At 46.0% G+C, this 19,796-nt stretch overlaps 1 protein-coding gene across 1 annotated transcript in view; it reads left to right on the top strand.

The window, feature by feature from the left end:
* The first annotated feature begins 945 nt into the window (after window positions 1-945).
* Window positions 946-19,796, top strand: part of kdm5bb (lysine demethylase 5Bb) — a 34,757-nt gene continuing 15,906 nt past the window's right edge. The window contains exons 1-8 of the mRNA XM_076275725.1: window positions 946-1,265; window positions 7,956-8,033; window positions 8,841-8,963; window positions 9,409-9,579; window positions 10,546-10,602; window positions 13,802-13,981; window positions 15,257-15,350; window positions 15,843-15,961. Coding sequence (XP_076131840.1) covers window positions 1,113-1,265; window positions 7,956-8,033; window positions 8,841-8,963; window positions 9,409-9,579; window positions 10,546-10,602; window positions 13,802-13,981; window positions 15,257-15,350; window positions 15,843-15,961 — 975 coding nt within the window. The 5' untranslated portion in view covers window positions 946-1,112. The remainder of the gene's footprint in view (window positions 1,266-7,955; window positions 8,034-8,840; window positions 8,964-9,408; window positions 9,580-10,545; window positions 10,603-13,801; window positions 13,982-15,256; window positions 15,351-15,842; window positions 15,962-19,796) is intronic.

The raw sequence follows: 19,796 nt of genomic DNA, 5'->3' as shown, positions 1-19,796 counted from the left end.
GGAGTGCAGGGCCAAATCCTTCAACGTATTTCGATCTTGTTTCATTATTTTGGTGTAGACTCATTTCCCTAACTCCAGCCTAATAAGATTAATTACAACAGACCCCTCCTTCCCCAAACTCGTAGGGACAGCATCCAATCAGCAACTCCATAGAGTCTATTTAAAGAACAAGTCCCGGTCACCGTGAGCTGTCACCTGGAGATATTCCTCCGCGGAAGTAAACAGTACTGGATGGGTAGCCAGCCTACATATAGCCTACATATATGGAAGGACGCCGTCTCGGTGGTAGTTGCAATAAACATTATGTAATCACTTCATATGAAGTGAACGCATATTAGTTAACACATGTAGCGTGTACTAAAATAAGTTGTGTCACGTTCAATTTGCCTTAACCTCCTTGAAAATGTTTTGAAGTTGTCGATGAGACGGTTATTTGCAGCCTATACTCGATGTCCCCACATATTTTGCTGGCCTAACACAGCGTCATTTGATTAATTCGGTATTAGCCTACAGCAGGCTGCATTTGGCAAACAAATAAATAATAAATAAACTCGATAGGCCTATGGGACCTCTAACAAGAGCTCCCTATTCGCTGTCTTACAGCATGCTTTTCAGAGCTTCACTAGACTACGATGCGTGCGTATCTTTTATCCTTAGAGATAAAAGTAAGAGTTTTTTACACGCAGGCAACGTGTTTTAGGCCATGTAACTCATGCATTTATCTAAGGCTATCTCTAATCGTCCCTTTACATTCCACCGACAAATATTGTGAAATTTAACAACAATATACTTAACCAGTAATGAAAAGGTACTATACTTCACACAGGTCAAATAAATATTGTCTCTAAGATTTTCGAAGAATTACAATATTTAGTAGACTAAATTGGTCTCTATTTTTTTGGGCGGACGTAGTCACTGCCTTAGAACAATCATCTCACGGTGTGTGTATGTGTGTGTGAGTGCTAGTGAATGTTGATGCTGATTGTTTGACTCAAAGAGAATCTGATGCTGGAGTAACCAAGGGATTGATCGTCTTGTTGATCCTAACAACATTTCAGTCTGTCAGGATAAAGCGACCGGTGTCTACTTTGGCCTGGAACCGGACCACGACAATGACCCAGCCTCGGCCGGACGAGTTCAAGCCGCCACCGGAGTGCCCAGTCTTCGAACCAAGCTGGGAGGAATTTGCGGATCCCTTTGCATTTATCAATAAGATTCGACCCATAGCCGAGAAAACTGGCATCTGCAAGGTCCGACCGCCTCCGGTGAGTGCGGCGTTAGGGGATAGAGTGTTTCAAGATGCTGCAAACTGAATTTCATCGGCAACCACTGTTTGAGAATTTGGATCATGTCTTAATGGGTTTAAAGGGAAATTTTCAACATGGCGGCTTTGGAAAGAATAAGCCAGCTGGCTTGCTATCTTTTGTGTGCTCAACTATCAAGGTCCTTCTTTTTTAATTAGAATGGGGGGCAGGTGGTTGAAAGTGGCCGTCTGCGCGGTGTGTGTGACAGTTTTACACCTGACACGCTGATCAGTAACTGTACTTTGACACAAATATTGGAGATCCTCCTGATCATTGGGACGAAAAGTCCTGAAGTAACGTTAGCAAACGTCAGCCCAGTACAGCTAATCGACAGTAAACAAAAAACTACACATTAATAACACAACAAATACAAACTTGAAAAAATATATTCAGTGAAGATCACTTCTGTCTTATCAGAATATTGCTATTATCACCACGAATTGTTTTGTGAGACCCGATAATGTAATCTGACATAGTTAGCCTAACGCTGGCTAACGTAAGTTGGATAGGGTCGTTGTTTCACACAAGTGACATTTGGTTAACGTTAGTTGCTTCCCTCGACTGTATACGGGTATAATTAACTGCATGGTTTCCAAGCTCCAAATACACATGAAAGATACTTCTTCTTAGCCTGCAAATGAGACAAATATATTTTTTGCCATATAATAGGCCGCTTTCTTCGGCAAACTCAAGACATTAACGTTGTTGACTATCCTAGCTTTATAGCTAACGTTAGCTGAAAGTTCTGCTGTGGAGAATGGTGGTTTTACCGACCGGCGTGTGTTTCAAATGACTTATGCCGCACTGATTCTACATTGTAACACTGCACTTACTTATATGTACAAGTAATTTTGTGGAGTGGAATAGATCTTAAGTAGCCTTGATTGTGTGGAGGCTTCATGGTCACACAACGTGGACAGCATACCTGGTGCTAGCCTATCTATTAGCCAGTGAACATCGCTGCCTAACTTGCCAATCAGCCGAGCTGAGCTCAGTTGCACAATAAGGGTAAGCCTAGCCTATGATAAAATATGTATGCTGTAACCTAACAGTGTGATGGCTTTTAATGTATACCTTTATAACTAAAAGTATGCAAAAGTTAAGCACGGGCAAGTTGTTATCTTGCAAGTTGTTAGATTATTTAACATAGTCTTTCTGGTCCTTCTCATATTGAAGCATAGGATTATTACCGCTATCTTTACTTCAATATAATTGGCATGACAAATTGAACCAAACGCGCCACGAGTGTCTCAAAAGTTCTCCCTTTTGCGCCGCTCTGTCCTGAGAGAAAGTGCTGCTGGATTGCTTCCGCTCCTCCGACAAGGGGATGGGTTACGTAAAGACCAGAGTAGACGATACATTGTATCAAGAGAAAGTCTTTGATGTTCGATGTGTGGGCACAGGGCACATGTTACTGTCACAATAGTTTCAAGAAGATTGTATTTTATTCACACAGTTAAATCCTACATTGGCATATATCCAGTAGCAGTCTTCTCAATACCACTGACAACCCTTAAGCCACTTCATCCGTTTATTGAGGTTGATTTGCAGAGGTTTAGGCTATACGAGAGCCTCTAGGATAGCCTACATATAGACATACATAATATGTAGTTATTCATTTTTTTTGTCTGGTCTTTGACTCTCACCAAAGTGACGCTCACACTGGAAGTAGAAGCTACGTGACGTTTTCCATGCAGTAATTTAAATATGGTAGCATTCGACGCTCACTGTCAGGAATCAATTTTAGCTTAAATCACTGATGTGTAACGGGTGTTTTGTGTTAGAAAGTCGGCTACTATTTTAATCGCCTTGACATTGTGTGTTACAATTGCTTGGTTGAGCTTGCTTTGCCATAGCCTACATGGGGGGGGGGGGGCTCATTTCCTTAAATAATAAGAGTCGGTAGTCCTTCTGTTGTAGGCGGCTAATGTACACGCTTATTTTAGATCATGATTGGTAATCTTTCAGTTAGCAAGTCAGTCACGCACTATTCAGAAATGCAACTGCCTTTCAACTAGGCAGTAGTGACAAGACAACACCCCCCCCCCTGCAGCGTGTCAGGGATGTGAAAAAATAAATAAAGAAGTTTAACTGAAATATCTTCGAAAGTCAGGCATTTGAAGCCCGAGCGAGGTTCCACACAGCTCTGTGTTCGCCCAGGCCGTCCGCCAAGCAGGCCTAGTCTTGGGTGTTGTCTTCCATGTTGGCTTTGTGGTAGGCTATGGAGAGCACCATCTGGCCATTTTGTGTGTCTGTGCTAGGGGTTGTTGTGGAGGCATCAAGAGCAAAGCCTTCGTGCTCGAACAGTGTAGGAAATCGTGTGTCCTCAATCCGCATAGCAGGTTTCTGTCCCGGTTGTGGAGTGTGTGTGGGAGAGGGTTGAGTGGAAAGAAGTCGAGAAGCGGTGACTGTGTGTGCTCGCAACATGGCTACTGAAATTAATTAAATAATTCCTTATTGTATGTCTTCTCCATGTTTACAATAGATTTGGGTTGTGTATAAAGTTATTAACTTCCGTATCGCGTGGGTCGGTCAAAGGACAGTGTACTTACTAATTTATCCAGCCATATAATGCAAAGATAAGTGAAACACGAAGGCTTTCTCCTTGTTTTAGGAATTCCACTGACCAATAGGCGTGAAGCGTCAGATAACTCAAGGATGAGATGCGCTCACCGAATAATTGTTCTGCTACGATCGCTTCCTATTATTTTTTGTGAAATAATAAAACGATCAAATGATATTGGACTTTAGTGGTATGAGGCTGTTGTTCTTTTCCCATTGTGTATGAGCATACAACAGTTCCCAAATGACCAGCGTTTGTGTTCGACGGCGTGATGATGACTCTCGGGAGCAGACAGTGGAACAATATGTTTACTTCATTACTATTAGAGAATATGTCTGTGGTTTGGCCTTTAAAACAAATAAAACCTCCCAGTTTCTGACTTGTAAACAGAGACATCTATGCAGGCAATATCATCTCTAGAGGGTCATAAAGGAGTAGACCATCTATGCGATATCCTCTGCACTCAATGCATTTTGGGGATAACGGGATACCGCTATGTCTTATGCGTTATGTATGAATTGATTTCATTGTGGCAGAAGACCATTTTAAGTGTATATCATATTTGTGTGTGGCTGGCTGGTTTGTTGGGGATGCGTGTCTTTTAGGACCTCAGAAAGCTCTTTGTGGAACACAAAGAGGGAGTACATTGTGTGTGTGTGTGTGAGAGAGGGTGGGGTTTGCAGTGGGAGGCCTGAATGGTAAAGATGTCAACCTGGCATACTTGTTAGCCTGTGGAGAGAGAAGGCTTGTTTACACATTAAACCCAAACCAGGATGGGGGAGGGTGTGTGTGTGAGAGAGAGAGCGAGAGTGAGACGGAGGAGGTGAAAGTGGCTAAACCGAGAACAATAGTTTTTTCTGTTTCAATTGAACTCCAGTGTGTCTAAGCTGTTCCCATCCTCTGTGTACGTGCGTGTGTAAGAGAGTGAGGTCACAATTCTTCATAGCTAACATAACTGTTTAGCTGTGTCAATGGTACACTCTGTGTCTTCCAGTGGCTGAGATGGGCGATGGGGGCTCAAACCCACGTCCTCCAGCTAGCCCCAGATCCCCCAGATCCTCCAGCTAGCCCCACGTCCCCCAGATCCCCCAGCTAGCCCCAGATCCCCCAGCTAGCCCCAGATCCTCCAGCTAGCCCCACGTCCCCCAGATCCTCCAGCTAGCCCCCAGATCCTCCAGCTAGCCCCACATCCCCCAGATCCTCCAGCTAGCCCCAGATCCCCCAGCTAGTTCCAGATCCAGCTAGCCCCAGATCCCCCAGATCCTCCAGCTAGCCCCACGTCCCCCAGATCCCCCAGCTAGCCCCAGATCCTTCAGCTAGCCCCAGATCCTTCAGCTAGCCCCAGATCCTCCAGATCCTCCAGATAGCCCCAGATCCCCCAGATCCTCCAGATAGCCCCAGATCCTCCAGATAGCCCCAGATCCCCCAGATCCTCCAGATAGCCCCAGATCCTCCAGCTAGCCCCAGATCCCCTCACTGTAGACAGGTTCTGTACTCTATTCAAGACAAAGTGCTTGGTTGCTAACGTCGTCATGGGAGCTGCAGCATTTGTGAGGCAGCCAAGGGAGCATTTTGGCCGTGTTTGAAGTCTCATACGGAACTATTCCCAGCAGATGGACACCAAATTATTCCCAAAATGGGACAATTGTAAATGGGACCCCCTGCAGGTGAAGCTCAGAGGCTGTGTGTGTGTGTGTGTGTGTGTGTGTGTGTGTGTGTGTGTGTGTGTGTGTGCTTGACTGGACATGTGCTGCGGTCCCATGTGACATTCAGAGGCCTGATTGTGCGCACAATGTGTCTGTGTTGGTGTGTGCACATCCAGACTGTGTAGTGGGTCAAGCTCTAGTGTAGTGCTGGCCTGGCTCCAGTCTGGTTCTGGCCTGGCTCTGATGTAGCCTAGTAAGGGCTCACTGTGTCCCATATCGAGCTCGTGCAGTGGTGTGGGTGTGGACGTGTGTCCTGTACTGAGCGCGTGCAGTGGTGTGGGTGTGGACCTCTGACTGTGTGTCCAGCAGTCCCTGATCTGGCAGCTGGAATGCCTGGAGATGTTTCTGTGGCCCTGGAGGAGATCCCAACACAGCCCCAACACAGTCATGTCTCTTCTGCTCTCTGTGTCCTAACCAGAGGCCCCAATACAGCCACGTCCCCCCCTCTCTGTGGCCCAGGAGGTGTCCTTACAGGAGGCCCCAAGACAGCCCCAATACAGCCACGTCTCTCCCTCTCTGTGGCCCAGGAGGTGTCCTTACAGGAGGCCCCAAAGCTGGAGCGTTTCACCTGCTTCCTGTGGCCCAGAGCGGTGCGTCTGCTCCGTTCCCTCCCCCACTGGCTTGCCCGAGAGAGCTGGCCGCAGCAGGTTGCCAAGAGCCCAGAGCAGGCAGCAGGTTTCCTGTGAGGCCTGGCTAGGAGACACACACACACAAACACACACACACACACACACGTACTCTAACTCTCTCTATCACTCTCTCTCTCTCTTTCTCTTTCTCTCTCCCCCCCTTCTCTCTTACAAACACACACTCTCACACATGTACATCGTTTTCAACCACAGTGAGCCCCTCCAGTCCACGTAGCTTTTACTGCTAAAGAGGCTTGTGCTGTTTCTGTCTCTCCTCTGAAGGTTTGTGTGTGTTTGTGTTTGTGTGTGTGTGTGTGTGTGTGTATGTGTGTCAGTGGGGCTGTCTGCCACAGTGACTCCTTTTAAAAAGCACACCTGCTTTGCTGAACACACAAAAGACATGCAAGCATACACACATGGAAACATGGAATGTCTGCAACACACACACACACGCACACCTGCATTTTGTTTGTGTAACACTCAGAATGCACACACACACACACACACACAGATGTCTAAGTCTTAAATGCTTAACACATAAAAGTGGTGTTAAATTAATAAGGCTGTTTATCACCCAGTGAAGATCTCTCCTGCATGATCATGTCTTATTTTAGAGGAGGTTTGAGCAGATAGATATTATTTTAGAGGAGGTTTGAGCAGATAGATACTATTTTAGAGGAGGTTTGAGCAGATGGATATTATTTTAGAGGAGGTTTGAGCAGATAGATATTATTTTAGAGGAGGTTTGAGCAGATATATATTATTTTAGAGGAGGTTTGAGCAGATAGATATTTCACCCCCCAGAGGTCACAGCTGCAGACACATACAGGCGTCTCATACACGACAGACCGAGTAGATAGACAGGAGGATGGGAGAGATGGTGTCTGTCTGTCTGCTCGATCTGTCTGCCTGTCTTCATGTCTGTCTATCTGCCGGTCTGTCTGTCTGTGATTACTGGGGTGGTTATCTGTCGCTGTTGATGCCGTTCTGGGGAGGGAAAAGGAGGCATTCAGACATGTAGAGGGCATGTGTGTGTGTGATAAATTATAATGACCAGCAATTGGTACATCATGATTAGTGTAACACATGTAACAAGTTGCTTAGTTGCTGTGCAGTGATCAGTAATGTCTGTGTAGTTATCAGTGATTACGTAAGGGATAATGTATTGTCTGCTGGTCATAATCGGTAAATAAGTCCAGACAGGGCGAGTAGGACTCCGATGCACGGCGGAGTGCTCTTGCTTTGTCCTGAAGCGACTTATTGACCAGCGGACAATACATTATCCCGCTTATTATACGGCTACTTGCCAAAAATAGAAAAGAAACTTCACACAATGGGTCTTTTGAAATTATTTTGTTACTGTTTCGTGGGTTCCGCTGAGAAAACAAATAGTTCGCCACACAAATAGAACTTGAGTTTGAGGTGTTGCGTGGCAACGTATTACTAGCTGACTTTCACTTTCAATAAAATTCCATTGCAATAAGTGAACGGACTGCTTGCGGAGTGATATGAAAGACGTGAATCAAAAGAGCAAAACCCATTGCCGTTGACAGCGGCCATTATATACTTTGCAGCGGTGATTATATAATTTTAACAGCCCTCTGAACGTTGGAAAAGCCCATTCATGTGAATGGAACGTTTTGCAGCACTCTGAAGAGGAGTGTAATAATGTGTCATAACTGTTCTCTGATCAGTAATAGCTGTGTAGTTATCAGTAGCTGCTCTGTAGTAACTGGTCTTGTTTTTATCACAGGATTGGCAGCCTCCCTTCGCCTGTGATGTCGACAGACTCCACTTCACGCCTCGCATCCAGAGGCTCAACGAGTTGGAGGTAATTATGGTGTGTGTGTGTGTGTGTGTGTGTGTGTGTGTGTGTGTGTGTGCATTCCTATATGAGCTGGAAGTAATTTCTCTGTTTTATCTTGTCCTAACATTTTACTGTGTGTGTTTTCAATCTTATGGCTGCATGGATTTTGTTTGTGCATGTGTGTGTCTCTGCGGTCATATACTTGGGTGTGTGTTAGCGTACGGGGGGGGGGGGGGGGGAATGGGAGCTGAGGATCCTCTGTTACTGGAAGTCAGAGAATAGAGTTCAAAGACCACCAGAAAACCACCAGATTTGATGCGTCAGCAGAAACCCCCTCTGTTCCCTGTGTGTGTGTGTGGGTCTGACACACTGTGTACTCTGGGGAGATGCACTGTGCAGGGGTCCAGTTAATGATCGCTGTCTGTATTCAGCCTCTCTGACCGTCCCTCATGGCCGCCATGAGACCCTCTGTCCCAGTCACCAGAGGAAGGACACAAAGCAGTCTCATGAAACCTTAACTCAGCACTCAGAGAAAAGTGTAATAGTCTAAGAGTCTAATAGTCATTATTTTTGTAGATGAGTATTGGGGTGACTTGGGCAGTTATGGTCATGGTGTGACGTAGGCAGCAGAGATCTTGGGGTGACTTGATAAGATTTTGAGGTGCGGTGATAAGCAATGATCTTGAAGTCAAGGGTGTCAATGATATCTTGAGGTGGCTTAGGTAGGTAAGATTTTGGGGTGACGTCACGTGGGTAGCGTCTAGGCCATTTATTGTATCACCACTTGACCAACATGCATTCACTACTTGACCCCCTGTTCCTGTCGCGCAGGCCCAGACCCGGGTCAAGCTCAACTTCCTGGACCAGATCGCCAAGTTCTGGGAGCTCCAGGGATGCTCACTCAAAATCCCGCACGTCGAGCGCAAGGTTCTGGACCTCTACCACCTCAACAAGGTCAGTAGAACCTCAACAAGGTCAGTAGAACCTCAACAAGGTCAGTAGAACCTCAACGAGGTCAGTGGAACCTCACAAGGTCAGTGGAACCTCACAAGGTCAGTAGAACCTCAACGAGTCAGTAGAACCTCATATAGCACAAGCAACACTCCGGCTTACCAAGGCCTCTGGCAGCTTAGTGTGTTGAGCTTAGTCAAGGCCAAAGCCAGCGGAGTCAAAACCTATTCAGCAGAACAAGATCTAAACTCTGGCAAACTAGTTTGTGCCAGTGTAGTCTGCACCAACCCAGTTAGATGAGCACCACCACAGTCTACAACACAATTCTGGTTCGATGCCAACTCCGTAAGATTAGCAACATCTTAGTGTAGAGTGCCAGTGTACAGTCCAATACTCTCGCCAGGTTTGGGAATAATAACGTCCCCTGTGGTCCCTCTCCTCTGCGTAGCTGGTGGCGGATGAGGGGGGCTTCGACATTGTGTGCCGGGACCGGCACTGGACCAAGATCGCCCTGCGGATGGGCTTCGCTCCCGGGAAGGCCGTGGGGTCCCACCTGAGGGCCCACTACGAGCGCATCCTCTACCCATACAACCTCTTCCAGTCCGGGGCCAACCTACTGGTGAGTATACAGGAGGGAGATGGAGAGAGAGGGAGGGAGGGAGAGAGAGAGAGAGAGGGAGAGAAGAAAGAAAGAAAGAAAGGAGTGGGAGAGTAAGGCCCTTTCCCAATTCTCTGTCTTACCCCTTCCTCCTTCCCCTTAGTTTTGCAAAGAGGGAGGTAGGGAGGTGAGAGACAGGAGGGAGGGAGAGGGGGATAGAGGGAGGGAGGGATAGAGAGGGAGGGAGGGAGAGAGGGATGGAGGGATAGAGAGGGAGGGAAGGAGAGAGGGATAGAGGGAGGGAGAGCATCCTCTACCCATACCATTCCAGTCTGGGGCCAACCTACTGGGGGCATAGAGGAGGGAGGGAGAGGGGGGGGTGAAATTAGGAAGGGATAGAGGGATGAGGGATACATCTGTTGAAGGACAAGAGGGAGGGAAGGGAAAGGGAGAGATGGAGTACGTGTACGTGTGTGTGTGTGTGTGTGTGGGTGCGTGTGTGTGTGTGTGTGTGTGTGTTCATGTCTGAGCCCTCGGCTCAGTGCTAATACTGCATGACGCTGTGGTGTGTGCGCTAGCAGGCCTGCTTATGTACGCCCAAAGCTTCACATGTGATTACGCACACAAGCTGTGTGTGTGTGTGTGTACGTACAGCTGCTAGAGTGTGTGCTGCCCTTCAGGCACTAGATGCTACATGATGTCATTAATGTGTGTGTTTTGTGTTTATATATTTATTGGGCATCTTATGTAATGCGCTACACAGCCGTGTAGCCACTGCACACTCAAAGTATTCAATTAAAGCACAGCATGATCACAAGCTGTGTGTGTGTGTGTGTGTTTGCCTGTCTGTGTGCAAGCCTAATGTAACATGGAGGCATGGGCCTGAAAGAGGAGCCTAGGCTGCTGATTGGTCGAATGGCGGTGACCTCTCCCTGCAGAGGTCACCGTAAATTGTTGAGTAACTATGCTGGCTCTCTCTCGCCCCAGGCCCCAGAGTTCGCATCCAAACTGATGCGATTCACAGCCGACTTCGAGCTGAACAAGGTACGTGTGTGTCTCCGCTAGGCTACGCTAACACTAGCCGTGCTAATGCGATGCGCTACACTAAGGAAGCAGCAGACACGCAGTGCTGAGGCACTCTGGGAGTTAAAGCTGCAGCTGAGGGCAATAAACAGGAGATAAAATAACAGCAACAACAAACATATAAATATTCCATTGTGTTTAGGACTGGGAGAGTTTCTGCTTCTTTGTACCTTCCGTTCTCTGGATGGGGAAAGAGCTCAGTTGCTCTTGTTGTGTAAAACAGCGTGTGTGTGTATTTGTTTATGGTTCATGCGGGAGGGGTGGGGACATCCCTGTGATTGACATCTGCTGCCCTATTGGGGCCCATATCTTTCTCTCTATATTCCTCTGCTTTCTCTCTATTTCTTTCTCTGTTTTCTCGCTCTCTTTTCTTTTTTCATTCCTCTGCTTTCATGCCCCCCGTCCCCCCCCCATGCTGTCACTGGCAGTCACTATGTGTAGAGGAGTGTTTATGTCCAATTCAGGTCTCTCCACCCTGTGTGTGTGTGTGTGTGTGTGTGTGAGTGTGTGTGTGTGTGTGTGTGTGTGTGTGTGTGCCAGGTCGCTTTCTCTCTGCACGTAAGAGAGTGTTAGTGAGTGAGTGTGTGTGCAGGGGGTTTAAGCTCTCTAAGCCAGCATCTGCTGACAGTCTGTTCTCTCTAACCTGTCCTTCACTAGGGACCAGAGCAGACCTGTAGGCTAGAGCCTGCTTCCAACCTAGCCTGACACTCATACACACACACACACACACACACACACATACACACACATGCACTCTCACACATTCTTAGTTATATACACACAACATTTAAATACACTTTTGTTAGACCAGTGTTAGTCTCTCACTAACACCCCCTCCACACACACACACACACTCATACACACACACACACTCATACACTCATACACACACAAACCAGTGTTAGTCTCTCACTAACACCCCCTCCACACTCACACACACGTTAGAGGTTTTATCAACTATTCAAGCATTAAAATCCTTTTCTTTTTCTGGCTGCTGTTTCCTAGTTCCTTAGCTACTATGCTACCACCCTCCCTATTTAGTTGGTGGTTGGTTGGCCTTCTGGGGCTAAAGCCTGTGTCTGTGGCACAGTGTGTGTGTACCTGATGGGGATATATATGTGTGTGTGTCAGAGGAGGCTCCTTCATTGAGGAAAGGGAGGAACACCCTCCCTAAAATTTCAGAGAAAAATAAAAAATATATTAAGTGAATTACTATTCTGATAAATTACTGTTAATATATTACTATTTGAACACTTTAAATGAACAAAATCGTTCCCCTAGGTCAAAATGCCAACAGCACCCCCTATCGCAATTGAAAATTACTGTATGGAGGAGCTTCCTCCTCAAGCCCCTCATTGAAGTCCATTATAAACGCCTCGGACCCCAGCGGCTCGTGAATCACGTCGTTTTCAATGGCCAAGGGAGGTAGCTCCTCCGTACAGTAACTTTCAATTGCGATAGGGGGTGCTGTTTTTAGCGGCAACGGTGAACTAATGAGCAGCTAGCTGCTCTGCAAGCAATCTGCAGTCATACAACGAAGAGTCTTGTGTTGAACAGAAAGCTTGTTTTTTTGCTCCTGAAATAAACAGTACAATGGAATCAGAGGACAAAGTCCATCTTTTATACATTCAAATACAGTGCAAAAGTTAGGATCAAAGCAGGAAGACCAGATCCAAAAATGAAGGATGGTAAGGCTAGTGTAGTAGGCTACTGAATGCTACATAGGCTAGTATGACAAATAGCCTACTCCTGACTAACTGGTAACGTTAGCACAGGTCTGTCACAAACGTGGACAGTTCAGGGATTTGGTGATAAAAACATTTTCGGATAGTTATGCGTTGTTATAATCATCCAAGTTATGCCTCAACTAAACAATTGTTAAATGATGTTCTTGTTGTTAATATGCTCTTGTTTTCACGTTCTAACTGTATCTTTGGATGGTTACATTGTTAATGAATGTTTCAGACCATAATGCATTCCTTTAATGACGTCTTCAATAACATTTGCCTTTCGAGTATAAATTCCCACTTAGCTATTACAACCTGTCTTTAAATAATAGCAATTTGGCTTTAAAAACATTAGCATGTTACAAATAACCACTTTTAAGGTCTATTTTTAATGGTCAATAGTTACATGGTTTTATATAACAAGTGTCTATTTTTAGTATTATAGACTTTTTTGCAAATGTATTACATTGAGCAAAACCTCCAGACTTTTCATAATTTTGCACATCAGGAAAACAGTGTTTCATAACTAGACCTACATATCTTCCCTGACTTCCCAGATCTAAATTTACATTTATTTACATATACATTTATTAATTTAGCACTATTATCCAAAGTGACTTGTATATTTAAATTATATTACAAAGTGTATTGTTCCTGGAGGAAATGCACAATGGTGGAAGCCAAGAACTGAACCCACAACTTTTCTGGCTACTGCATGCTAGCCTAGCTCCTTAGGTCAGACCCCCCCCCCCCCCCTAAGAATGTCAGAACAGCATTTATTGCACAACATTGCCAGTTAAAATGCTAAATAGTACATTCTGCTGCTATAAATGTGTCTGGGTAGGTGGCCTACATACTTGTTCACATATGCCACCACATTTGCCACTAACACCAATCAAGCGGACATTTCTTCCTCCGTTATTTTTTTAACCACCGGCCGCCACTGGTGTGTGTGTGTGTGTATCTGATGGGATGTGTGTGTGTGTGTGTGTGTGTGTGTGTGTTTGCGTATATCTGATGGGATGTGTGTGTGTGTGTGTGTGTGTGTGTGTGTGTGTTTGCGTATATCTGATGGGATGTGTGTGTGTGTGTGTGTGTGTGTGTATCTGATGGGGTGTGTGTGTGTGTGTGTGTGTGTATATCTGATGGGATGTGTGTGTGTGTTTGTGTATATCTGATGGGATGTGTGTGTGTTTGTGTATATCTGATGGGGTGTGTGTGTGTGTGTGTGTGTGTGTGTGTGTGTTTGTGTATATCTGATGGGGTGTGTGTGTGTGTTTGTGTATATCTGATGGGATGTGTGTGTTTGTGTGTGTGTGTGTGTGTATATCTGATGGTGTGTGTGTGTGTGTGTGTGTGTGTGTGTTTGTGTATATCTGATGGGGTGTGTGTGTGTGTTTGTATATATCTGATGGGATATTTGTGTCCTCCAGTGTGTGCAGAAGCCCTCGATGCCCCCTGACCTCGGCGAGAAGGAGTCCAAGCTCCACGAGGCCCCCCAGAGGATGGGAGGGGCCTTTCAGCTGTCCGACTCCACTCCCCCCGCCCGCCGCGCCAAGCGCATGGACCAGGGCAACCTCACTCCCACCCCTGACGACCTGCCAATCAAACCGGTATGCCACGGCCCACCGTAGAGCTTGTGTGTGTGTGTGTGTGTGTGTGTGTGTGTGTGTGTGTGTGTATATGATTTGGTTTGTGGTGTTGGCATGAGGATCTTGTTACGCTGAGGGAGGTCATTTATGTTACGCTCTTGTTGCAGGTCATTCCAAAATTATACGAATGCAGATCTGATCAGTCATTTAATTAAATTGTACATTTAAACTATCATAAGATCATCCAATGGAACCTCCAGTTAGCAACACGTGTGTGTGTGTGTGTTTATAATATATAAGTATATATACCCTTTTGATCCCGTGAGGGGAAATTTGGTCTCTGCATTTATCCCAATCCGTGAATTAGTGATTACACACTCAGCACACAGTGAGGTGAAGCACACACTAATCCCGGCGCATTGAGCTGCCTGCTACAGCGGCGCTCGGGGAGCAGTGAGGGGTTAGGTGCCTTGCTCAAGGGCACTTCAGCCATTCCCACTGGTCGGGGCTCGAACCCTCCGGTTACAGGTCCGGAGTGCTAACCAGTGGGCCACGGCTGCCCATGCGTGTGTATGCCTGTGTTTGCATGCGTGTCTGAGTTCTCTCCGTGTGTGAGCGTGTGCGTGTGTTCGTGCAAATGGGAGTTCTCTGTGTGTATGTGCATGTGTGAGTGTGCATTTCTGTGTGTATGTGTGTGTGAGTGTGCATATGTATTCACTCTGTGTGTGTGCGTGCGAGATAACAGGCATTCAGTTACTGTCCGTTAGGAAACGGTTGTTATGGTAATGTCAGTGGCTATGCAACAGTAGCATGTGATTGGGTAGAGCTGGTCAGAGTAGCCAGTCTTCCTCTTTCTGAGTCTGACTGAGGCATTCTCACCACTCAAAACTGTTCCTGTGTGCGTGTGTGTGTTGGAGGGAGAGGGACCTGAATGACATGTTTATGTGGTAATAGTGTAATGCATTAATATTTTACACACGTATAGTATAGCTCTAAAAGGGTTGAGAGGCCCCCATCCTGGGTGTGGGTGTGTGCGTATACCAAATTATTACTACCGACAGATACATTGGGCCATGACAGGAAGTTTGAATGTAGACCACTTAGCATGAGTGATGGAAACTGTGTGTGTGTGTGTGTGTGTGTGTGTGTGTGTGTGTGTGTGAGAGAGAGTGTGTGATGTCTGTAGAAGCTGTGAGTGTGTGAGAGAGGCCTGTAAAAGCGCTGTGTGTCTGTGTGCATGTGGTATAATTGCATTCTTTGTGTGTGTGGTGTAATTGCATTGTTTGTTTGTTGCAGTCGGGGTGTGTGAAGACAGAACCGGGCGAAGTGTGTGAGAACCGGCCAAATCTCAGGAGACGCATGGGCTCACTGGTGGCCAAACCTGAACCAGGTTAAAGACACACACACACACACACACAGACACACACACACACGCATGGGCTCACTGGTGGCCAAACCTGAACCAGGTTAGAGACACACACACACACGCGTGCATGGGCGCGCACACACACACACAAAAAACACTCACTCACTCGCTCACACACACAACACACACACACACATGGGCTCACTGGTTGCCAAACCTGAACCGATTTAGATACAACACACTCACACACACAACACACTCACTCACTCACACACACACAACACACACAGTCCCTCACTCACACACACACAACACATTCACTCATTCGCTCACACACACACACACACACACACACACACACAAACACACTTACACACACACACTTACACACACACAACACACACACTCACTCACACACAACACACTCACACAAACAACACACTCACTCACACACACACACACACACATCCGATGACTCTGATCTCTGTGTTTATCTGTGTGTGTGTGTGTGTGCAGTAGAGAGAGAGGCCCCCATCCTAGTGAAACCGGAGCCCCTGGAGCCCAAACTCATCAGCGACTCGTCACTGGACAAGAGCAAGGGTCGCTACCGCAAACCCCCACCCATACTCAGTGTGGTGAGTATATATACACACACACACAATCACACACACACACACACACACACACACACAGCTCCCGCAAACCCCCACCCATACTCAGTGTGGTGAGTACATAAACACACACACACACACACACACACACACACACAGCTCCCGCAAACCCCCACCCATACTCAGTGTGGTGAGTACATACACACACACACACACACAGCTCCCGCAAACCCCCACCCATACTCAGTGTGGTGAGTGTACACACACACACACACACACAGCTCCCGCAAACCCCCACCCATACTCAGTGTGGTGAGTACACACAGACACACACACACACACACACACACAGCTCCCGCAAACCCCCACCCATACTCAGTGTGGTGTGTACACACACATATGCATGTTGTGACAGAGCGCAGTGCGTCTGTCACTGGCAAAGGCGGCTTTCCCGCCGCAACGTGAACAATGACTTTACAAACATTTGCACAGACTGCGCTATTAAATCATGTTGTGATGTTGACTTGTTTGATAACATGTTGTGAATGGTACAGACCTGAGGCATGTCAAGACGGAGGTTAAGGTAACACTAGAATTTGGTTTAAGTTAAACATACAGGGAATCAAAGCCGCGATATGCGGTACGGTTGAAGCGTATCTATTTATCGGTAATGTAAGCGTTCTCTAAAGCGCGCATTAGAACATCAATGCTTACTAGCTGGGAGATGGAAGTGCTTTGTCCGAGTGCATGTATGATTGTGTGTATGTACTGTACTTGCCTGTTCTCGGTGCTTCAGTTGCTTTCCGGGTGCAGGGGGGCAAACTGGAGTATTGGGCAAGGGACACTTTTCTGCGCATCTTTCGCGCCCAGACGTGGGAGCGCTTATTTGCGCAGGTGTGTTTAGAGTGGTAATATTATTTGGTGCTTAGTGAGGGTTATTATGGCATTGGATGGAAATAACATGAACGATTGTTAGTAATGTGTATTGCCTATGTCATGGGTTAACCAAAATGTGGTGAATTTGCATTAATTGATTTGTTGCTATGCATGGTTTAGTCCAGTGTTTTAAATGGTGTCTGCATAGCGCAGTCAGGAGTTACGATTCCTCCTCAGTAGTGAGAGGTCCTGCTGAAAGGCCTCTGAGGTAGGCATAGAACCTAGTGGGCATTGTCCCGGTGTTTGTTTTCCTTTTTGTATCGGTGTTTGTTTTCCTTTTTGTATCGGTGTTTGTTTTGTCTGTTGCCTAAACCTGCCGGTAGCTTAATATTAATAAATAATAAAAAAAGGAAATTACATCAACTTGAATTTCATTGCCTGAGTCTCACCATCCGCTTGGACACATTACTACACATGTACACACATACACTACCGTTCAAAAGTTTGGAGCCACTTAGAAATGTCCTTGTTTTCATCATTGATCTTGTAAATGACTGTTGTAGAAAGAAATAGCTGAGCTTCAATGCAATAACTACATTGCCCATTATCAGCAACCATTTATCCAATATTCCAAAGGCACATTCTGTTTACTACTCTGATATCATTTTAAAAGGCTAACTAAGAAAACATTGGAGAACCTTTTTCGCAATTATGTCAGCACATAATGTAATCTGAGAACTGCTGCTGTGAGGGAACGCGGCGGCCACCCCATGTGTAGGGAGGTGCGCCACTGGATAAGGTGCTGTTGAGGGAGGGAGATGGCAGGAGACCACAGCTCCGTACAAAAATATTATTTATTTTATTGTCCACAAACCAGGAGGAAACACAGCAGGAATCCAGACATAAAAATCCAGGGATCTTCAGTATGTATCTTCAAGTGAACATTTGAACTCGCCATTAAACTAGGCAACAATTCCACAGACTTTCTAGGCTCCCGGTCCAAACAAGGTGACCTTGCATAACTCTGGACCATACTTTATACCCTTGCCTCACAGCAAGCAAGGTTAACATTATAACTTCAATTTACTTTCAAACTCTAAACTTCCCTGAGTCCCTGATCTCCAGCTCTTCCCTCTGTCTTCCGTTGCCTGCAGTCTATTGTGTGTCTCCCTGTGTGAAATAAGCCTGCCATTAAATAGGCTAGGTTAAATAGTTAATTTCCCAATTAGGTCTGGGCTAGGGCTGGGCTGGTGGTCTGTACCATTAACCCAATCACAGTTAAAATCAACACCTTAACTCATTGAATGCCAAGCTGTTTTCGGGAGCTTTGTCCTAGAGTGCCAGCAATCTAGACCATTGTTGATGATTTTTGTACAGCCACAGCATATTCTGTGTTTATAGCTATGAACACATACAATGGCTCGATTAAAAGGTGAGACTTTAAGCTCTCAGTGGGTGCAAACCGTGTATTTCTACATGCCTCTGTTCCTGAGAAATCCCAAGCTAAACAGTGGCTAGTTTTCATCAAAATTGCTGTTTTTAGAAATGGAGATATAACGTCTTTTATGAAATATGAAGTGTTGCCTGTTACTTACTTGTGTAAACTTTCCGGGAAGTGATCAGCGAGACCTGGCGTGACTGCCACCTAGTGATAGACCCACGAAAATGGCCTGGTTTTGACCTGACGTGCATGCGTCACTGATTCGACCCAAAGCGGCAACAGAGTTATGATAAAATATCCAGATAAAATGTCCAGATTGTGCGTTTTCATGAGTTTTCGATCGTCATATATTTCATTTCCATTAATCACAGAGTTCCCAAAATCACATATAAGGTGTGTTAGAGTGTCTAGTTTCGTAATTAAAAAAAAAAGTATGGAGTGGAATGGACATTTCTAAGTGACCCCAAAGTTTTGAACGGTAGTGTAAATACAAACACCTACTGTCACACACTGCCCATCGCACATCTTCCACCTACATACATAAGTCATACACTGACACACATGCACTCGGCCTACACACACACACACACACACACACACACACACACACACACACACACACACACACACACATACCACAGACACGTGTGATGTGTTCGAACACATGTGGATGGGATGAAAGGTTCCCTTTGTGACGTGTGTGTGTGTGTGTGTGTGTGTGTGTGTGTGTGGGGTCTTGCCTCGTCTTAGAGGGCTGCCCCAGTGGTGCCTGACCAGAATAGCACTCTCACTCTGGCTAGCCTTTTAGAGGTTCCTACACATCCTCACTCTCGCCTGCCATTTACGTGTTGCCATGGCTACGGCCCCTCGGAGGATGTGTGGGTTGTGCTCTGTAAAAGAGTCAGGCAGTCTGAGCCCAAACCGGCTAACAAGGGGGTGAAACCCAGAATCTACAAACACCCACACACACAGAACACACACACACACTCAGAAGAGCAGCAGGGTTGTTCCACATGTGAAGTATGTAGGCAGGTCAGTGGTTTTTCTGGAGGTTTTGCAGTGTGCCGTACGTCTGCACCTGCGTTCTTGTGTGTGTTTGTGTGTGTGTGTGGGTGTACGTTACAATTTGCTAGTAGAATATCAGCTATGTGTATTCTGCTTCCAAATGTCTTTGGGTGTATTGCCTGATATTCTATTGCTGAATCATGTGTGTTCAGTCGTGTGTGTGTGTGTGTGTGTGAATGAGACTTGTGTGTGTGTGTGTGTGTGTGTGAATGAGACTTGGTGTAATTTGAGCAGTCTGGCCCCCTTATCCACTGACCCAGTTCTCACTTTAGAATGTCAGTGCTACACAGACACACACACACTCATACATGTGAACGTATGTATATATATACACACACACACACCTTGTGTTGTCCCTGACCTTAGACACATTAGTGTACTTATCACATTAATACGTTTGGCCTTAGAGACACATTAGTGTACTTATCACATGAGCATGTTTGGCCTTAGAGACACACTAGTGTACTTATCACACGA

This window comes from Alosa pseudoharengus, unplaced genomic scaffold (genome assembly GCF_046254945.1).
Source record: "Alosa pseudoharengus isolate Yale_2024_CS ecotype anadromous, Long Island Sound unplaced genomic scaffold, YU_APseudo_1.1 YU_APseudo_1.1_scf_9, whole genome shotgun sequence".
Taxonomy (NCBI): Eukaryota; Metazoa; Chordata; class Actinopteri; order Clupeiformes; family Clupeidae; genus Alosa; species Alosa pseudoharengus.
The sequence above is the reverse complement of the archived record's forward strand: the minus strand, read 5'-3'. Positions and strand labels throughout refer to the sequence as shown.